At 38.0% G+C, this 18,426-nt stretch overlaps 1 protein-coding gene across 1 annotated transcript; it reads right to left on the bottom strand.

The window, feature by feature from the left end:
* Positions 1–586: 586 nt before the first annotated feature.
* cs (citrate synthase) lies at positions 587–17,715 on the bottom strand. Its single transcript, XM_085344459.1, has 11 exons — positions 17,549–17,715; positions 13,630–13,680; positions 13,251–13,358; positions 12,479–12,544; positions 10,559–10,690; positions 8,551–8,739; positions 8,189–8,388; positions 5,100–5,229; positions 3,797–3,898; positions 2,630–2,839; positions 587–2,532 (listed from the first exon to the last, which is right to left on the bottom strand). The coding sequence occupies exons 1-11, from the start codon at positions 17,597–17,599 to the stop codon at positions 2,362–2,364; spliced, it is 1,410 nt and encodes a 469-aa protein (XP_085200585.1). The 5' UTR covers positions 17,600–17,715; the 3' UTR covers positions 587–2,361.
* Positions 17,716–18,426: the final 711 nt, after the last annotated feature.

Here is an 18,426-nt window from a genome sequence, read left to right as displayed (position 1 = left end):
TTAGATTCCAACTGTACCAACTGAGTATCGTTTAAACGTCAAAGACATTCACATTATAGATGTACAGCCAACAGATCAGAAGCAACTGTGTAATGCTATCATGTAAATATGGACAAAAGAAATTTCCACTATCTTGCTAAATGCCATGATGAAATAAGGCAGTAATGAAAACAAGAGTCTAACCTGGTACTAGCAGGGTGTAACTAACAGTGTCCAGTAAGTGTATAATACGGTATCTAACAAGTGCAAATTTAATTGTTAAAAAAATTTTTTTCCACAGCCATTAATAATGATTGTTAACTATTATTTCAGTCCTTTTTAAATCGTGAAAGCTTAACAACTGTTAGCAATGGCTAAAAGACAGCGTTTTGTGAGACTGTGTTTGTGTATTACAAGGAGGGTATAGACCATTTGGGTAATCACTTCAGAAATCCTGGTAATTTCAAAGGTTACATGCAACTGGACCTGGAATTACATCACAATTTCTTTTTCAAGCACTTATGAAGAAAATGAGACCAAACAAGTGTTAATAAAAACCTTTAATTTTCATTTATTTCTAAGGTTTTCCAATAGTTGTTTCAAGCTTTTCTTGCCCATTTGACCCATCCAGCCCTGTCCCCCCACCCCCAAGTGTTTCTCTAATGATTCCCCCCAGTTACAACCCTTAAGCTCCTCTACGATCAAAATAACCACATCTGTTGAACAACCTGCCAAATGGAAGAACGCTACAATAAAACACAAAACACGTGCCCGAAAAAGCCAGAAGAGCAGAGCAGAGAGAATCAAGTATCGGAGCGAACACGTTAAAGAGTATTCTTAGGAGGAAATACGCAAGAACTCTAACTAGACAAAAATGGAGTGTTGAGAAACCCAGAACTTAAGAGCAAGCTTGACACATTCAAGTGAAATACCTGAAATACAGCACCAGCTGAGGAAACAGAGCTTGGGAATAAACTCTATATACAGAAGATAGCTGCAGTTGTTGTTTTTTTGTTCATTGTCAGAAATTCACAGTGACCAGCGAAACTGGACATATAGTGGGCACGACTACACTGCTGGTAAACTGTGGTGCTCATTGTGGTTATAAGCAGCAAGTGAATGCTTACAGCTCATACATTAATGCTATACATATATATACCTATGTACACAGAGTATAAATAAAACCACAACAAAATTCAAACCCAAATATATTTTTATACATCATTTAACACCAAAAGAAAAAAAAAGGGGGGAGATTTTCTACTGTTACAATTTAGGAAATCCAATCAAATACATCATAACTTTACAATTGTCATTTGAAGTGCTCTGCTGCTGGGATAAAGACATGAACATACAGTCAAATAAAAGAAGACTTAAAAACAAAACAAAACTCTACAAAGCCCCCCCTCCCATCCTGTTTTTATTCAAGCTTGCTCTTAAGGATTTCCTACAGGTTGCCAGTTACAACACCCTTTGCTCAAATCTGTATCAGTTACCTTCATTAGTCCTGATTCTCAGCGATTCGTAATATAAGAAACCCATTAAAAAAATAGGAAATTATTTTGAGGAAAATAAGACCAAGGAAACAAATTTTAATAAAGACTGTTATTTTGATCATAGAGGTATTACAGGTCATCTAGAAAAAAGAAAAAACTACAAGTTAGCGAGAGAGAAAAAAAAAAGGGGAGACCAGAGATTTAAAGGGGCAGTGTCTTTAAACAAATATTTTTTCTTAAACGGCTTTCTAGGATTTTTACTAGTGAGGACCTTTTTTTCCCGTTACACTGGAGTGTTCATAAGTGGGAGTGAAACGCATCGATCAACTGGGTGGGATGACAACTTTGCATAGACGAAAAAATAAAATTAGAGCTGTGTGACAAAACTGTATTTTGCTTGGAAGTATCCTCTACAACACATCACTGTAGTGGCCAAAAAGATTTAGTCAGATTTTTAAACGTAGAAGCTTAAATACAAAGGAAGTGCACAATTCCCTTTGAATGCCACTACCTATTCTTAGTTTAGACCCAGTGTCCAATGAGAAGCACCGCTCAGGGGAAATCTTAGCAATGCTAGCAGACCTAAAAGTGGTAGGTAGTTTGAGCCTACCGTGGCCATATATAAAGTTTGTTCTGCTCATGTTTTAGATAGAGAGACATGATTGGAAAGCCTGTCAGTGATTAACTAAACACACTTGAAGACTAATGCTATGACAATTTAAAAAGGCCCTTTTTTTGTGAAATGGCATTAAACACATACTGTCTCTTTGAATCCTCTAAATCCCTGGGGTTGGAAATGACAAGGGGTCAACTTATGTCTGCTTTTTGATGTTTCCACCTCCTCCCACCCTTAACACTAACCCACAGCTACTTCCAGGTTGGTGCTTCAGCCTGACTTTGCTCCAACCAGAGACATCAGTCCATCTGTGCTCATGGACTTCGGGCGCTCCAGGGGGAAGCCCAGGGCTCTACTCCACACCAGCTGGGCCAGCACGCCGAGAGCACGGGACACACCGAAGAGCACAGTGTAGTAGTTCATTTCAGTCATTTGATAGTACTGAACATACACACAAACAGGAAAGCAGTCAGTTACTTCAGCATCTGTGATTATTTCAGTTAGATAACAAATGCATGATTATAATCCCAGGTCTTACCTGCAGCAGCACTCCACTGTGAGCATCTACATTGGGCCAGGGGTTCTTGGCCTTACCCTGCTCCAGGAGCACATTGGGTACAATCTTGTAAAGCTGGGCAACCATCTTGAACATGGGGTCACTGGGCAGATGCTTCAGGGCAAACTCACGCTGGCAGGTATAACGTGGATCAGTCTTCCTTAGGACAGCATGGCCATAACCTGGAACCACCTACAGCCAAGAAACCCAACATTTTTAACCTGACAGTGCACTCTTCTAGTCTCTCTGACAACTAAGTACTCACGAGACCTTCAGAAACGCATTAAGAACTTAAACACACCCATAAGGTCAATTTACAATCACTAATTACCCTAGCATGCATGTTTTGGGGAACAAAACCAGAAGAAACCAACCAGGTGCAGAACTTACATGTAAAACCACTTGCTGTTAGGTGACATCAACACCGTTCTATCTGTGCTAAAATACTATTATTTTACAAATTCTTTATGGTATACATTAACAATTTTAACCTATTATGAAAGACAAAAACAGAATTTAGTTAATCGGTAAATCAAACTAGAATATGAAGGTTTAGATGAAGGTCAGAGTAAATCAGGTGTAAAATATAGTAAATTATAAAAATTGTAATAATAGCAATTTCTTGGTTTTGGAAACAAAAAAAAAACAACAAACTGTTGTAATTACACAACTTTCTTTGTGCCAACATTAAATCAACTACTCCTCTTAGTCCTGTAGGTGAAGGAAGACTATAAAAAACAATGATGCCATATAAAGTGACAACACTGCAACAACAATAAGCAACTTGTTGTGTTGATGTTGCTTTCGAGTTACTGCTTTGACAATGGGGTCCTAACAGATTTCACACACTTTTAGGGAGATTAGAACCAATTAGAAATGTTCAATGCAGAAAGCCTCATGCCCAAAGTTTCTACTCTTTTAGAAAACAACAAAAGCCCACTAGGGACTTTTTAAAGTGTTAATTTTTTCTTTTAACAAAGAATCTGGTTTGAGCTCCTCCAAAGGTTCCTAAATCTAGCTGTAACTTCTGGTAGAAACAACTGGACCCCTGACATCACCAGAAGTGTTATTCTGAAAATGAGTGAGAGTGGAAAATGAAGTCATAATAATAACTAGAGTTGTTTGTTTGCGGATGTGGTGCTTATTTACCCTTCCAGACTTGAGTGTGTTCCAGATATAATCCCTCATCCTCTCATCAGACACCTCTCCTCCCAACTCCTTCTGCAGAGCAGTCAGCCACACCAGTACCTCCTGTAGGTGCAGCAAAAACCCACAAAACAAGACAAAACAAAACACACATTCATAAGCTAAGTGAATTTTCTGCTGTATTTTTGTTGGCACTGTGTTTGAAATCAAACCAAAACTCATTTTAAGTGTCAATATGTCAAATATGTGAGCAAAGCGCAAATTGAAAGAAAAAAAATCATTATGAACATTTTAATCCAAAAATCATAGGTTACTGTACAACTGCTCATAATAGTTGGTCATATCATATGACTGTATTTAACTAGTTAAGTAGCTAATAAATAAATGAAGCAGGGATAGGCTCCAGCCCCCCTGACACTATAATTGGATAAGCACTTAAGAAAATGGATGGATAGTAATTAAACAGATGCCAAAATTTATTGGAGGAGGTAGAAGCAGCTTTGACAAATTGCTAGCTAATAAAAGGAGGGTAGACCTTCCCTCGGGTGCTGGTAATCAAGCAGTGCTTTGTGAACGTTATTGAACTCTAAAATAATATTTATAATTGAGCACCACAGCAGTTTGACTCTGAACTCTTGGTTCTTTGTCATTTTCACCTTTAGTGTTTGTCTACTGCACTGACCAAAAAACAGCCAAGTCCTCAATGATTATGTTGCCATGTTGGCACAAAGGTGACAAGGTTGTTTCAAAAAAGGCTTCTACCACAGTGGATATTTTGATGTGTGATTAAAAACACAGAAGTGTCTAATAATTTAATGATCCGTTTTAATCAAGTGTTGTGACAATGTGACAGTAAGCTAGTATTCAGAATACCAGGCCTGTGACAGTAAAGCTGATTAGCAGAACTCGGTCATCTTTAATATTAGTAAGAAGGTATGGCGAAATAAACTCTAACCCATCTATATGCTACAGAAGAGATCTATGAGATTATAAAGGCATTAAATAATTATGAACCAACCATTAAACTACACATTAAACTTGTTTTCAGTTTTTTTCCTCATCAGATTTCTTAGTTTTTTGGTAAAAATCAAATAATTAAAGTGTTGTATGTAGTGTTTTTGGAACAATTGTAATAAACTGACTGAAATAAAAATCATTATCACATAATATCCACTGCAGTCTTCCTAATGAAAATGCTTTCTTTATAAAAAGATGAATGGGGGATTAACTTGGGATCGCCAAGTTGTTTCTATCAAATCTCTCAGTGTGAAAACAGAATGAAAATGATGATCTGTGCATTACTAACCTGATTGGCCAGGCCATGGAGAGGACCGGCCAAACCATTCATGGCAGCGCTGAAGGACAGGTAGGGGTCAGACAGGGCACTCCCCACTAGGTGGCTAGTGTGAGCACTGACATTGCCTCCTTCATGATCACTACAATTTTACAAACACACAAAAACACATAGTAATGAACACATTAAAATTATAATTCTAACAGTAAGGTTTCTAGAGTGTGCCATTTAAGTCTACACCGGCATCTGCTACACTTCATCACAATGGCAAATAGTAACACTGGGGAGGCTGGAGAGTTGTCAATCCTTTTTATCTGAGCAGAACCATCTGTGTGGGAGATAAATTGAATTTGCTCCTAGAGTTTGTCTGTTTTTTTTCAGTGCACATATCCTACATGGCATGTTTGACTGCTAAACAAACTGCAGACTGTGTAAACCAATATCTATTTTTATTGTATATTGCATCAAATTCAGGATAAGAGGACTGCTGTCACAGTAAAAAGCAGGAATTTCTCCACATAAATAACTGAAGATGCTACTTTCTTGGTTAAATTTCTTTTCTTTCCTTTCTTTTTTTTTCAACCCAGCATTTCTTTTGAGGCAAGAAAAAGCCTCGCTGCTCTAACTTCTGTCTGTCTGATAATAGCGATTTTATTTATATACATGCACCTTAGCAACAGTGGATTCTGTTTATTCAGGAGCACTGAGATTCATTACCTCAGCACTCAAACCTTAAAGCCTTTGCACATCATTGCACACTCAGGTTGGATGGTCTGTTTTGTCATGTTGTAGCAGTGTTAAGTTAGTAATTAATTACTTTTTAAAGTAATTAATTACTAATTACTTAATCAATATTGTATTTAAAATACTTATCTAATTACTGTGTCAGAAAAGTAACTTAATTACTCAGTAAGTAATTTAACTAAATACTTTTTAAAAACCATATAAACCTTGAGTGGACAAACAATAGAAATTAAACTCTTTAAATAATAAATACATTTTTTGAAAGACGGAGACTCTACAGTACGCAGCGGTAGCATCTCTTCCACAATGTAGCCTGCAATCATTTTTTAAGCTCACCTTCAGACAATTTCTACGCTGCTGAAGTAAAATCAAGTTTTGCCTGATTAGCAGGAGTTGCCGCGGTGTTATCCATGGATGATGAACAAGGATCACTCAGAAGTGTTCGTCTATGCTCTCGTGTCAGTAGATTACTCATGCTATTAACAACGGCTGAGTTTTTTTCTCCCCAGGACATAGCTTACATATTACTGTAATGTTCTTGTCTGCTTGTTTCAGAAAAGTTAAGAGACGGGAATATTTCCGTTTCATAAAACAGCCACACGCTTCAGTCGAGTCCGACATCTTCCGCTTTAGAATACGACTATGCAGCAAACTGGCGCGAAATGACGTGCACCTGCACTACAGCGATGTTAAAGCGGCAGAGTTTACTTCTACGTTTAGAAGATAAATTATTGAAATGAAATAATGATATTCAGCGAGTTTAATTATTCTACAATGTAACGCAAGTACATTGTAAGTAACTGTAATTAAAATACCTAAAAATGAACAGTAATCAGTTACTCTACTTTTTCAGTGGAAAAGTAATTTAATTACAGTAACGCGTTACTTAGTAACGCATCACACCCAACACTGTGTTGTAGACTACACTACTACATAGGGCTGCACGATTTTGCATAAAATGAGAATCACGATTTTTTTGCTTAGAATTGAGATCACGATTCTCTCACGATTTTCTTTTCCAATATAAATATTTATTGCACTTATTAACTGCACATCAACTTTGTAACAGTTGAGACTGAACATAAAAACAATAAATAAACATAAAAAAAAAACAAATGTCTCACGTTTTGTTGTTGCTGCAAAATGTTGTACTGCTTGAAATTCGGTCTCCACCGTTGCTCGACGCTGCGTGTATAGAGCAGGTAGTGCAACAATAGAAAAATAGTTGCGGGACGGCACTGTGTAGCGTTTGTCTAGGATGTTGATCATTTTCCTAAATCCCTCGTTTTGCACAGTGTTGATGGGAGCCATATCTTTGGTCAGGTGATAAGTGATAGCCTCTGTAAGTTCTTTGTGCCTGCGGGAGTTTGACGGGTATAGGGAAGCGCTGTATAAGGTTCCCGTTATTGATGTTTGGGTGGTTGACCGGGACGGATTTTCTCCTGTCACTTTCGTCATCCCTGACGTGCTCTCCGTTGTTTTTTCCCTGCCAATTTTAGCATCACACGGCACAGCTTCTGTATCACGTGGTATAAGGCTCCGCCCTTGTCATTTGTTGAGCAGGAAGAGTGAGCGCTTGTTTTCATGCAGATTACATCCCGGATGGATCAAAATGTGGTACAATCGTCATCTTTTTTTTTCTTTTTTAAATTGTTGTCATTTGGAAATGAGATCGCACATAAGTATGAATCGAGATCGCGATTTTCTAACGATTAATCGTGCAGCCCTACTACTATATATATATATATATATATATATATATATATATATATATATATATATATATATATATTTATTTATTTTCCTATTTACAATACTATTCTCAGTCGGCTCCCATCTTACTTAACTGACCTACATCAACCAAAAAGTCTGGGAAGAGTTTTTGCTTCTGTCCATATTAAAATTGGAGAAACAGTCATTACATTTGCAGTTCCTTCCACCTGGATTAAGCAACTAATTCAACTAAGCTTGAGAAAAAAAAAGAAAAAGGTCATGCTAAATAAATTTAAGGTCACTTTAGGAAACCTGTAGGTAGTTACCTCAGGCTGTGTTATACCTGAGAACTACTGCTTCTGTTTGTAATAGTTTGGTTAGTTTTGATGGTCAGATGATGAAAAAAAACAAAAAAAAAAACAAACCTATCATCCTCATCATTAATCAATCAAACCAAGTAGTGACATAATGTCATGCTGTCTAACTCCAGATAGGTTTGCGAGTTTCATTCTCATCTTTTCGACATCTGACTTAACATCTCTAATTCTTAGATTAAAAAGGCAAGACTTTGATTCAAGTGTTACTAGAAAAAAAATAAGATTAAATCCAACTTGTTTTATGTAAAAAGGCATCTTAAGTTGCACCTGTGGATAGTGAGGTAGAGCCTCATAAGCTCAGTGAACTGAGGATCACTGTAGCCCAGCATGTTGGTGAAGTTGTGGGACCAGTCGAGGTTGGAGTCGATAGCTCCGATACTGCTGCCTTCACGGTACAGGTTACGGTAGATCTTGGCAGCAATGCAGGGGAGCTTGGCAATCAAGTCCATAGAATCTTCATAGATAAACTTTAAAAAAAAAAAAAAAAGATAAATTACACAACAAGAAAAGACCACATGAAACCAAACTGAAAGCGTTCTTGTGTCTAAAGTGATTCAGTCTCTTGAGCAAAAAAAAAAAAAATCTATTAGTCCATATTTTTCAAAAAAAAGGTATGGGTGTAAACTCACCTCCCAATACTTGGACTTGTGGACTCCCTCAGAGTAGGCCCGTGCAAAGCTGCTCTCACTGTTCAGAGCTGTAATGGCAGCGCTGAACTGGGACATGGGGTGCAGATTTGTGGGGAAATTATCCAACATGGTGACAACATGAGAGGGAAGTGCTGCTCTCTTTGCCCACTCTTTGGACACCCAGTTCACCTGGAAAGAAAGATGGACACAAAATAAATAGATGAGGCAGAAATCTCAGAAAACTCTTCGATCAATAAGGAGACAAATTTGAGCAGATATGAGACGCAGGAAGAACAGATAGAGAGGTGCGCTTGAAAGTTGCAAGCATTTGAAAGGAGCATAGGTTGTCCTCATATCATTCTGTAAGGAGATAGTTGGCAGCAATAAAATCCCTATAGATTGTGTCTTGTTTCTCAGTTGTAAAAACAAGATACAACCTCTAGTTTATACACGCCAAATTTCAGAAACAGTTTTTCTTAGATATTGACTTTGGTTATTGATTCCCTGTAAAAATCAAGCTTATTCTTGTATCTACTTTCTAAAATTCTCACAGCTCCATATAGAAAACTTCACTCAGCCTTACTTGTGCTTCTCAGAGCTTTTAAATTAACATAAGTAGCTTTTATATTTCAGCGGCAGACGCTGTACAAAAAACTAAATACTGATGATTACAATTAGGGGGATAGGTTAATTGATTAATCCAAATTGCCTATAGGTGTGAATGCGGGAGTGAATGTGAGCGCGAATGGTTGTCTGTCTCTGTGTGTTAGCCCTGTGACAGACTGGCGACTTGTCCAGGGTGTACCCCACCTCTCGCCCTATGACAGCTGGCATAGGCTCCAGCGCCACCCGCAAACTTGAAAAGGAAAAGTGGAAGCAAATTGATGGATGGATTGATGGATACAATTAGAGCTGGCTTAGTTGATTCTGACTCTTGCTGCTACATAGGCCTATGTTGCTGAGACCTCTAAACTCACAGAGCACCTGTCTTGTGCTGTTCTGTATTTCACTCTGCAGGCATTTATTTATTATAGTATTGTATGTCATTTGCTTCCATTTTCTTTCTTGTAGTTTGTGCATTTTGTTCTGTCCTCTCTGTCCCTGTACCCTTTTCTGCAAAAATTGCAAATCTTTGAGTTTAAAACTGCATGCATTTCATCAACAGTGACTGGCCCTACCAACCTGCCCAGAGGTTATTATTGTTGTGTCATTTGGTTTGTAACATGCTCATCTTCGCTTTCCTCAACCCAACCAATCAAGGCAGACTGCCACACACACAGAGCCTGTTTTTTGACTCCCCACTGCAAACAGGTTCTTGCTCAAGGGTGGGTTGTTGTTTTTTTTGAGCCTTAAGTGATTCTCAAAATTTTGGTTACTCAGCGCAAATATATTTTTAAAGGCTGCACAAGAGAAATGCTCACGTCAAGACATTTAGTGTAATATATCACTTCAGTTGGTTGTTTGTGTGTATTTGTCAGTTTTTCACTGAGTTAGCTTTTAAACTACTGTTAAGCTACCATTTCTTTTATTGTGAACTTAAAGAAAAATTAAATGTAGAGGATAACTAGAAACGAATGAAATTAAGACATTTCTGAGTTAAAGATTACTATATAAATTTTTTCCTTGACAAGGCCACGGAATTTATTTATTTTTTAACAAGGATGGTAGTTTGCACTTTGAGAAGAACCAAGGTTAAAATTTAATGTGCCTTGAGCCTTTGTACATTTGTATCTGTCATTACATAAATACATTTGAACTGAACACACGCCAAGCATCTTGTTATTCACCTTTCCATGATGCAAAAGAAAATGTCATGATTCACGTATTTGGTACCTTAACTGATCCAGGTGCCAAAGTCACCTTATTTACTGCACTGCAAGAATATTCAGTTTTGATGAAGCATTCTGAAGAGATTTGACAGCATCTGACATACCATGACAGATAGCTGCTCACTGAAACTCCAGTAGGCAACAACATTTTACGACAATAACTTCTTGCATCGACTCACCTGCTCCTCGGTTGGGACCTGTCCTGTGACCAGCAGCCAGAAAAGACCCTCGGGCAGTGGCTCCTCACCTCCTGGAGCTTTAGGCAGCAGCTTCTGACACTCTGGAATACTGTAGCCCCTGAAGCGGATGCCCTGATTATCAAAGTAGAGATGAGAGGGGAGAGAAGATGTTGAAGTAAATGTTATTTGTGATAATTAGCTACATATTCCTGTTATCATCAAATGCACAATCAATTGAGTGCTGGCAAGCTGCTAATATAAGCTGCATCTCTACCAATGAATATTGATGATTCAATGCCTCAGAGTGCCTCAGCTTTGGCCAGAAAGCAATCAACTCAAGTGCCTACAGGGAATGCTAATGCGCATGCAGCTAAGAGTAAAATAACAGAAAAAAAGCTTACCATAATAATACCTTGTGCTTTTTGTGTTTAGAGTCTGACTGATAACATGTTTGTTCAAAAACCTTAACTGATTTAAATTTAAGATATCATGTCATGCCAGTGCAGCTTTCTGGCTGCTGCCTTTTCTACATTACTTCCAAGAACTCTCCGCACAGAGCAGCAAGTGGTCACTGCTATGAGAACTTACACTATGCACTCTGCGCTTTTGTCATCGATGTTGAACGTGAGCAGAGAGCAACCATTAATCTCTAATATAGATTAACCTGAATTTCAAGCTATAATATACAATATACTGTTCACAGTAATGTTGGGCAATGATAAGAAAATTAAATATCGCGACAGAATATGGGTAAAATGCGCATGCGCAGTGCCTTTATTTTCATACACACATGGTGGAAAAAGCGTGGCGGCGACAGAGAATGAGAAGGGCGAAAGCAGATCGTTGAATGAAACAGATGAACCAGAATTGGTTTATAAAAATGGTTCAACTTCAGTGATGTGGAACTGGTTTGATTTTTGTCCGTCAGATAGCCACCAAAGCAAAGTGTTTTGTAGAACATGTAAGCGGGCCGTCCTTATTACTGTATTTTTCAGACTATACGGTGCTCTTAAAAGCCTTTAATTTCCTCAAAAATTGACAATGCACCTTACAATCCGGTGTGCCTTTTGTATGAATTCTGGTTGTGCGTACTGACCTCAAACCAATTTTATGCGGTACACAGCGCTCAGAAAACTGTCAAAAAAATGTTGAAGCTTACCAGTCGTACTAAAAAGCCGCACCGCTTGATGGATTGTCGGAACATTAAGAGTACCGTAGTCAGGAGCCTCGTGGAGTAATACGTACAGTGCTTCAACATAATTTTACCGTATTGTGTGTGTGGCACTTATGCGTATGAAGCGGATTTTAAACTCAAGGCTATCTGACTGTTTTGTTTCGCTTAATCTGCCTTATAATCAATCCCGTGCACCTTATGGTCTGAAAAGTACGCATTTGACTTATTTATTTGGCACACTGCAGTTTCATGTTGCAAAGCACCTCTTTTAACTTTTGTGGATATTATGCATGGTTATGCTGAGGATACGTTGGCCCATTTCCACTGGAAATGCCTTTTGGTTAAACTGTCAGCAAGGAATTTGCGTTTGCACTGTTAAATTTGTACATGGCTTTAATGCACATAAAAAACAGCTGCTTTTTTAAGTGAAAATAAAGTTATGCAGGGTTTTGAGGTATGGAGTTGTAAAATATTTTGTCTTGCATCAGTTATAACGTCAGTTGTATGGTTATCGCAAATTTTCAAATATATAACGGGCTAAATATTTTTGGCCATATTGACCTGCACTACTTTGCAGTACTGACTTGTTCTGTTTCTAAACAACCTCAAACCTAGTGTGGCTCCTCTGTCTCGCAAACCCCCCCCCCCCCTTCTTTTTTTTTTAAAATACAAATGTACCAACAAACGCAGGCACTAATAGATCTGCAATAATATATCAGTGTATTCTCTGTAGCTCTGATACTGACCTCCTCAGGATCCAACACAGAGGTTTCATACACCAGACCCTTCATTCCCCTCATACCCCCATAGACCTATGGATGAAAACAAACAAAAACATGGAATGACATTCAGAAAATTGTCTTGCCCATAATATATATAAACAGCCGTGTGTGTTTGTAGTAACAAAGTTACGCTATACTGGACTTTAAAACATTTTATCTACTGCTTATTTTTATCAGTAGACCATTTCAGAAGCTCACCTCTTTGCTTTTGCTATCAGTGTCCACCAAATGTCTTTATAAAGGCAGGAAGAAACATCCTAAATACTATTCAGGTTTGTAATTCTGCACACAGGATAATAAGTTAATAGACACTGAATGCATTATTGCCGTGACACATGAAGCTCAACTTAAATCTACAATGCAACAAGTTAGATGCAGTGTTTGATAGATGGAAGAGGATAGATTTGTTGCAGTGGTGTGTGTGCGTGCGTGCGTGCGTGCGTGCGTGTGAGAGAGAAAGTGCAAGTGCCAGCTCAAATATCCCTGTTGGCAGGAAGCAGCACAATTTGTGACCTTTGAGGGAGATGACCGAACAGTGATACCTGGCACAGTAAACAAGACCAGGCAGGCCTACATGGATTATGTGCAGCTAACATGCCACAGCTAATCTGCATCAAGGTAAAGCCCTCCCTGAATTAATATAATCGATCTGAGGAATCCAGCTCAGTGACTCGCTTGTGTGAGGGTCTTATTTTATTCAGCTCACTAAACGTGTGCAAAAATCTCCGCCACTTACCATGTCTACAGTAATCTGCCCTATGTTGGTTTTCCCATACTGTTGTTTGAAGTTCTTGATCCTGGTCTGTTCTTTAGGAATGAGGTCTGAGAGGACATCCTTCAGATTCTGTAAAAGACGATGTTTACTCTTTAATGCCCTTGAATAAACATTCAGCCTTAAAATAGACTACATTCCCTTGTGACCTGTGGTTAAACAAACTTTATGCAAACATTTCAGGAAAAAAAATGATTTATTGCTCCACAAATGTCAATATCTTCACAGAGACCACAGAGTAAGAACCAGTGTCTCTTCCAAAGGTTGTTAACACAAACAGTAAAACTACAGAACAGCTATATAAAACAAGCAGAAAACAGTGGAGTAAATTAAATGCACTTACTGTTGTTGATGCGCTGGCATTTCTGGCAGCCACAAATAGGAAAGAGGCATTCTGCAGAACATATTAGGAAATACAATTTGGATTGTTAGTACAACAAAACAACATTATAGTAATAACAGAATTTCTAGACTACCTACTGCTTGTATTTAAAATGAAACAACCTTGGAGGACCTTAAAAGCTACAAAACATTTCTAAGGATAATACTGCAATCAGTCTGTGAGTGAAATGGCTCCAACTCTTTCTCTGTAGTAAGCAATATACATGTTAAACGAATCACCGTGTTCTTACCAAGTGTACAGAAACTTTTACACAGGAAAAAAAAAACATTTTCTATAATAATTTTTTTCTCTTTCCCACAGTAACAACTGTTCTTATTGTGGTCCAGAAAAAAACATTACACTACAAGCAAACAGTATTATATTTATATAATACCGTATGCTTGTTTTGTCCACAGCACTAGCATGGCTGTCACTCAGGAGGTAGCGCTACTAATTGGAAGGTCAGTGGTTCGGTTAGAGGCTCCTCCAAATGTTAATGTATCCTTGTGCAAGACTGGTGCTACACCAATATTACACTGATTGTTACAAGCACAAGCCCATTTCCATTCCTGCTCTTCATCAAACAATTTCTGAACACTAACCATTACATGGTACCAAATACATATCGGCTACTGATGTTGGTAAATGCCATCTTATTTTTTTAATATGACGATAACAGTGTAGAGCACCATATTTTCAGTAACAATGTTTGTTTTCTGTACTGGTGCATGCCTAATACATATAATTACAGGTTCTTTCTAGCATTTTACCTATTAAAGTGTACCTTGTAGCATAACACATAGCTTTCACTAAACTAAGCAGTTATTCAGAGTAGTTTCTCCATTTTCATCCTCATCGTTTTATAACTGCCACTCAAACTTGCCCAAAATTTAGAGTTAAAAAAACAACAACACTTATAACTGGGTAGTTCACAGTACATGGCCTGCAACAAAGGCCACTAGTGACAGCCATTTCAGGGCATTCTGCACCTGAAGGTTTCAGGTGCATTCAAAGTCTGACAACCTGGCCAAAAAAAAAAAAAAAATCGGATCACAAACTGGGGCTTTGTGTTATCTGCCAATACTGTGGAGATGTTCCAAGTCACAAATATTACCCCACCTCTTTCAAACAGCACAGTGTGCACTTTTTCTAAAAACCTCACACCACAATCTCATTATAATAAACAAATTATTCACGCTCGTGTGTCATTTCTAGTTTGTTTTTTTCACAATGTTAATGCTGGTGTAAAACAATCAGACTGGTCCTGTAAAGCCAGGAAAAGTACATCTAGTCTTATTCTTTCAGATCTAACTGTTGGTAAAATGTAAACCAGCCATTACATGTATCCAAGGGGCAAATCCAGAGTGAAGCAACCTAATTACTCACAAACTAGGAAAAGATGCCTCCTTCCTTTCATGTCAAGGCATGAATTAAAAAAAAAAGGTTTTTATGAAAGTACTCTTAATGGAAACTCATTGATAGTATTGAGAAGTTCAGCTGGCTGTCTTGCTCACTAGTGAAATGCGACTCCTGTGTGTTCATTTAAACATATCAGTAGATTATCAATGGGCAGGAGACAGTTACTCCTTATAACCACAACCGTTTTGAATAATCAGGACCATCAAGGCTCAGCGAAAAAAAAAGGTAGGGTGCGTCACTACACACACAGTTTACCCAGCTGAGCATCGGGGAGATTATGTAACAGCTCAGTGTCTTAAATATAGAGCACCAGTTAAACTCACTCACTCCCAACTGTCCATCAGCCAGGGTTAAAGAGCAACTATGGCAAGTACTCCACACAAAAAGGCAACCCCTCCGGAGGCTGTGTTTAGAAGAAACACATGATACTTGAGTGATTAGCAACAAAGCCACCCTCTCTATGGACAAACAAATCAAAACAGACATCTTGGTATAAGGAATACACATTTTAATGACATTTAAATCTAGAGGTACTTAAAACAATCCCCTTTTTTCAAAAGATGAAATGATCTGAAGCAAGAAAAAAATAAATCATGAGACTCTCCTTTATAAGACTTCATTGTGTTACTAAAAATCACATGACTTTCATAGTTCAGACACATACGTTCTTATGCAACTACAGCTTACTAATAAATCTCCAGAGCAAAGATTACAAATGATAAGAGAGAAAGGTAACTGTGACATAGGTGAGGTCCCCACATATGATAGAGATTTCAAAGAAAGAGAGACACTACTTAGTCGCCATGACTGAAAAATTATCTCTATTATTTCAGTAGTAGGAGACTTGACTTGATATGGCAACCAAGTAGTTCATACTGAGAGGTCACTGGAGTAAAGCAGTAGACTAAGGTCACTGGAAGGGTACTTTAAGATTGACAGGCTGGCCAAAGCATATTTTAAATGATTTAATTAAAACAAAGTCATTTATCTGTTCAAATAATCACATTTTTTCAATGGTCATTACAGCAATATGCTCTTCCAAATGCAACTGGATATGTTGGATATTTATAAAAACATAAGATATTAAATGTGCCCTGCCCATTTCATAAACCATAAATCTTACTTCTGTCTCCATGTCAAGATAAAGCCACATTTAACTGGTTAATATCCAACCTCACAGACAAAACCCAGACTGCTGCTGATGGGATTATATCATCAATCATGCAATTTTACCATTAGAAACAGAACACCACAGGGGATCTCTAGTTGTCAATGTAATCATTTTAATGAATACCTAATTGTCCTAGCTCAGAGTATGACTATGCTTCATCTACCTTTAACATTTTCCAAGCAGCCAAATCCTAGTTTTAAAGGCAGAAAATAAAAATGGCTATATGCCCTTACAAAACACTTTCACTTAAGGGAAAATAAAACTGTTTATAATTAAAGAACCCTGACTTCCTCCACTGTAATCAACCTTCATGCCTGTCCTTGACCATGGACATCTTCAAGATTGTGGGGTGTACCTATAAACACTTCTGCAGTTAAACCACGTCTAATATACAACATTTTATACTCATCACTGCTCTTTTTGAAAAGGTTGAATGAACTTCCTTCCCGTCATGAATTAAAAGCTATCTTATGGTATTCATTTGTAAAGCTTTCAAACCATCCCATAACTATTATATTATTAACCACACAACATAATAAATACTTCACCTCTTAACCCCAGATGTTCCAAATGTATGCACCCTTCTACCTTGTAAGTAGTATGATCTCTACCTTTAGATATCATAAAGTTTTATTATATGATTTTTGCAGCTTTTTTCCGCTGTAATTGTCTGCTGACTGCCTCTTCATAGCTCTTATTTTAAGAGAGGTCTTTTCAGTGGACCTAACCTGATTACATAAAAATTGATTTATGAAAAATGATTTATACCGGCTATTCAGCTGTATTTTAAATATAAGCATTATATGGTTGGTTAAAATCTTAATATGAAGATCAACTGCGATGGTGAATAAACACAGAGTTTAAAGTGAATTTAAAAGAAAGTACAATTTAATGTTATTACGCTATACTACAAATAGTAGAAACTCGTAGCGTAAAGTTAAGAGTCTGCTCTGTGCTGGTTGGACAAACATACCACAGTTATGACACTACAAGGCCAACATGAGTGCAATGATTCATGCGCTACCGTTAGCTAACAAGATACGAGCTGTCAAACAGAACACGGCTTCTGTCTCTGAATAATATCTACGAAAAACAGGGTCCATACATTACTATGATCAAAGTTCTTGTCAGTGTTTAAGCAAATTGCAAAAAACTCGGCCAATTGCATTTCACAATGTGGTTGACAGGGCTAAGCTAGCCTGTTAGCTACCAAACCCGACGTTAGCTTAAAGGAAACGTCCACAGATTTAACCAAGAAAGCGGCATCGAGGCTCATTCTGTTTCTCTTACCTTTGAATTAAGTAGTTTGGGCGCTAGCCTGGTGACAGTGAGGAACGACATTGTGTCTGTCTAAAAGTCTTATTTCCAGTTATTCTTTACAACTAAGACAGCCGCTGCCAGTGCACCGCGGACCTGGTTGAAGGTGCCCCTCCAGAAAGCAGAAGGTTGAAGAGGGATCCAGGCCCGCATTTACAAACAGCGTTGATTGGACAATGGGCTGGATCGGCGCACTTACGTAAAGGCATCTGATTGGTTTACATACCGTTGAGGTTATTTTCATTGGATAGAGATTCTCCTTCAACCTGTGACGAGGGCTGAATATCAGGCTCTGTTCACAAACACTGACATTATAAAACCGCGCAATTATTTAGCTTAATCTGACAAATCGAACAAATTGAAGGATTTTTCTTCTAAAATGATCTTTATCCTTCCTATTGTTCAGATGCAGTTAAAGAGCTTTTTTGTGAGGCTACAGTAACATATACTTAACATTTAAGTCTTCACAATGTTAATAAGTGGTATTCAGATAAAAGGACAACAGCAACATAGTGTGATTTTTCTCATTTGACTGCCTCCTTTAAAGGTTCCCACATCTACCTATAGCTACCCCTGTTGTATTGCTGATAATGTTTGCACTCCGTGCTTACTGTCCCTTGTGGTCCACCGTAGTGGCAACGGGGAGTGTTTGCTGTCACGAAAGTGGGTGTGTTTTATGTTGAAATGGACGAGCGGCAATAAAGATAATGGTGGCTCACGAAGCAGATTATGAACACGTTATTCATAAGTTTGAGACAGAATATTACATGGTGTCAGAGTAAATCGAACTAAATGCCCACCGACAGAGCGAAATGGATTCGTCGGGAGTTCCTGCACCACGGATGGACTGG

Source organism: Diplotaxodon limnothrissa, linkage group LG20, assembly GCF_057381915.1.
Source record: "Diplotaxodon limnothrissa isolate DT_005_m linkage group LG20, D_limnothrissa_male_GT1.1, whole genome shotgun sequence".
Taxonomy (NCBI): Eukaryota; Metazoa; Chordata; class Actinopteri; order Cichliformes; family Cichlidae; genus Diplotaxodon; species Diplotaxodon limnothrissa.
Note: the sequence above shows the minus strand (reverse complement) of the source record. Positions and strands in the feature narration are given on the sequence as shown.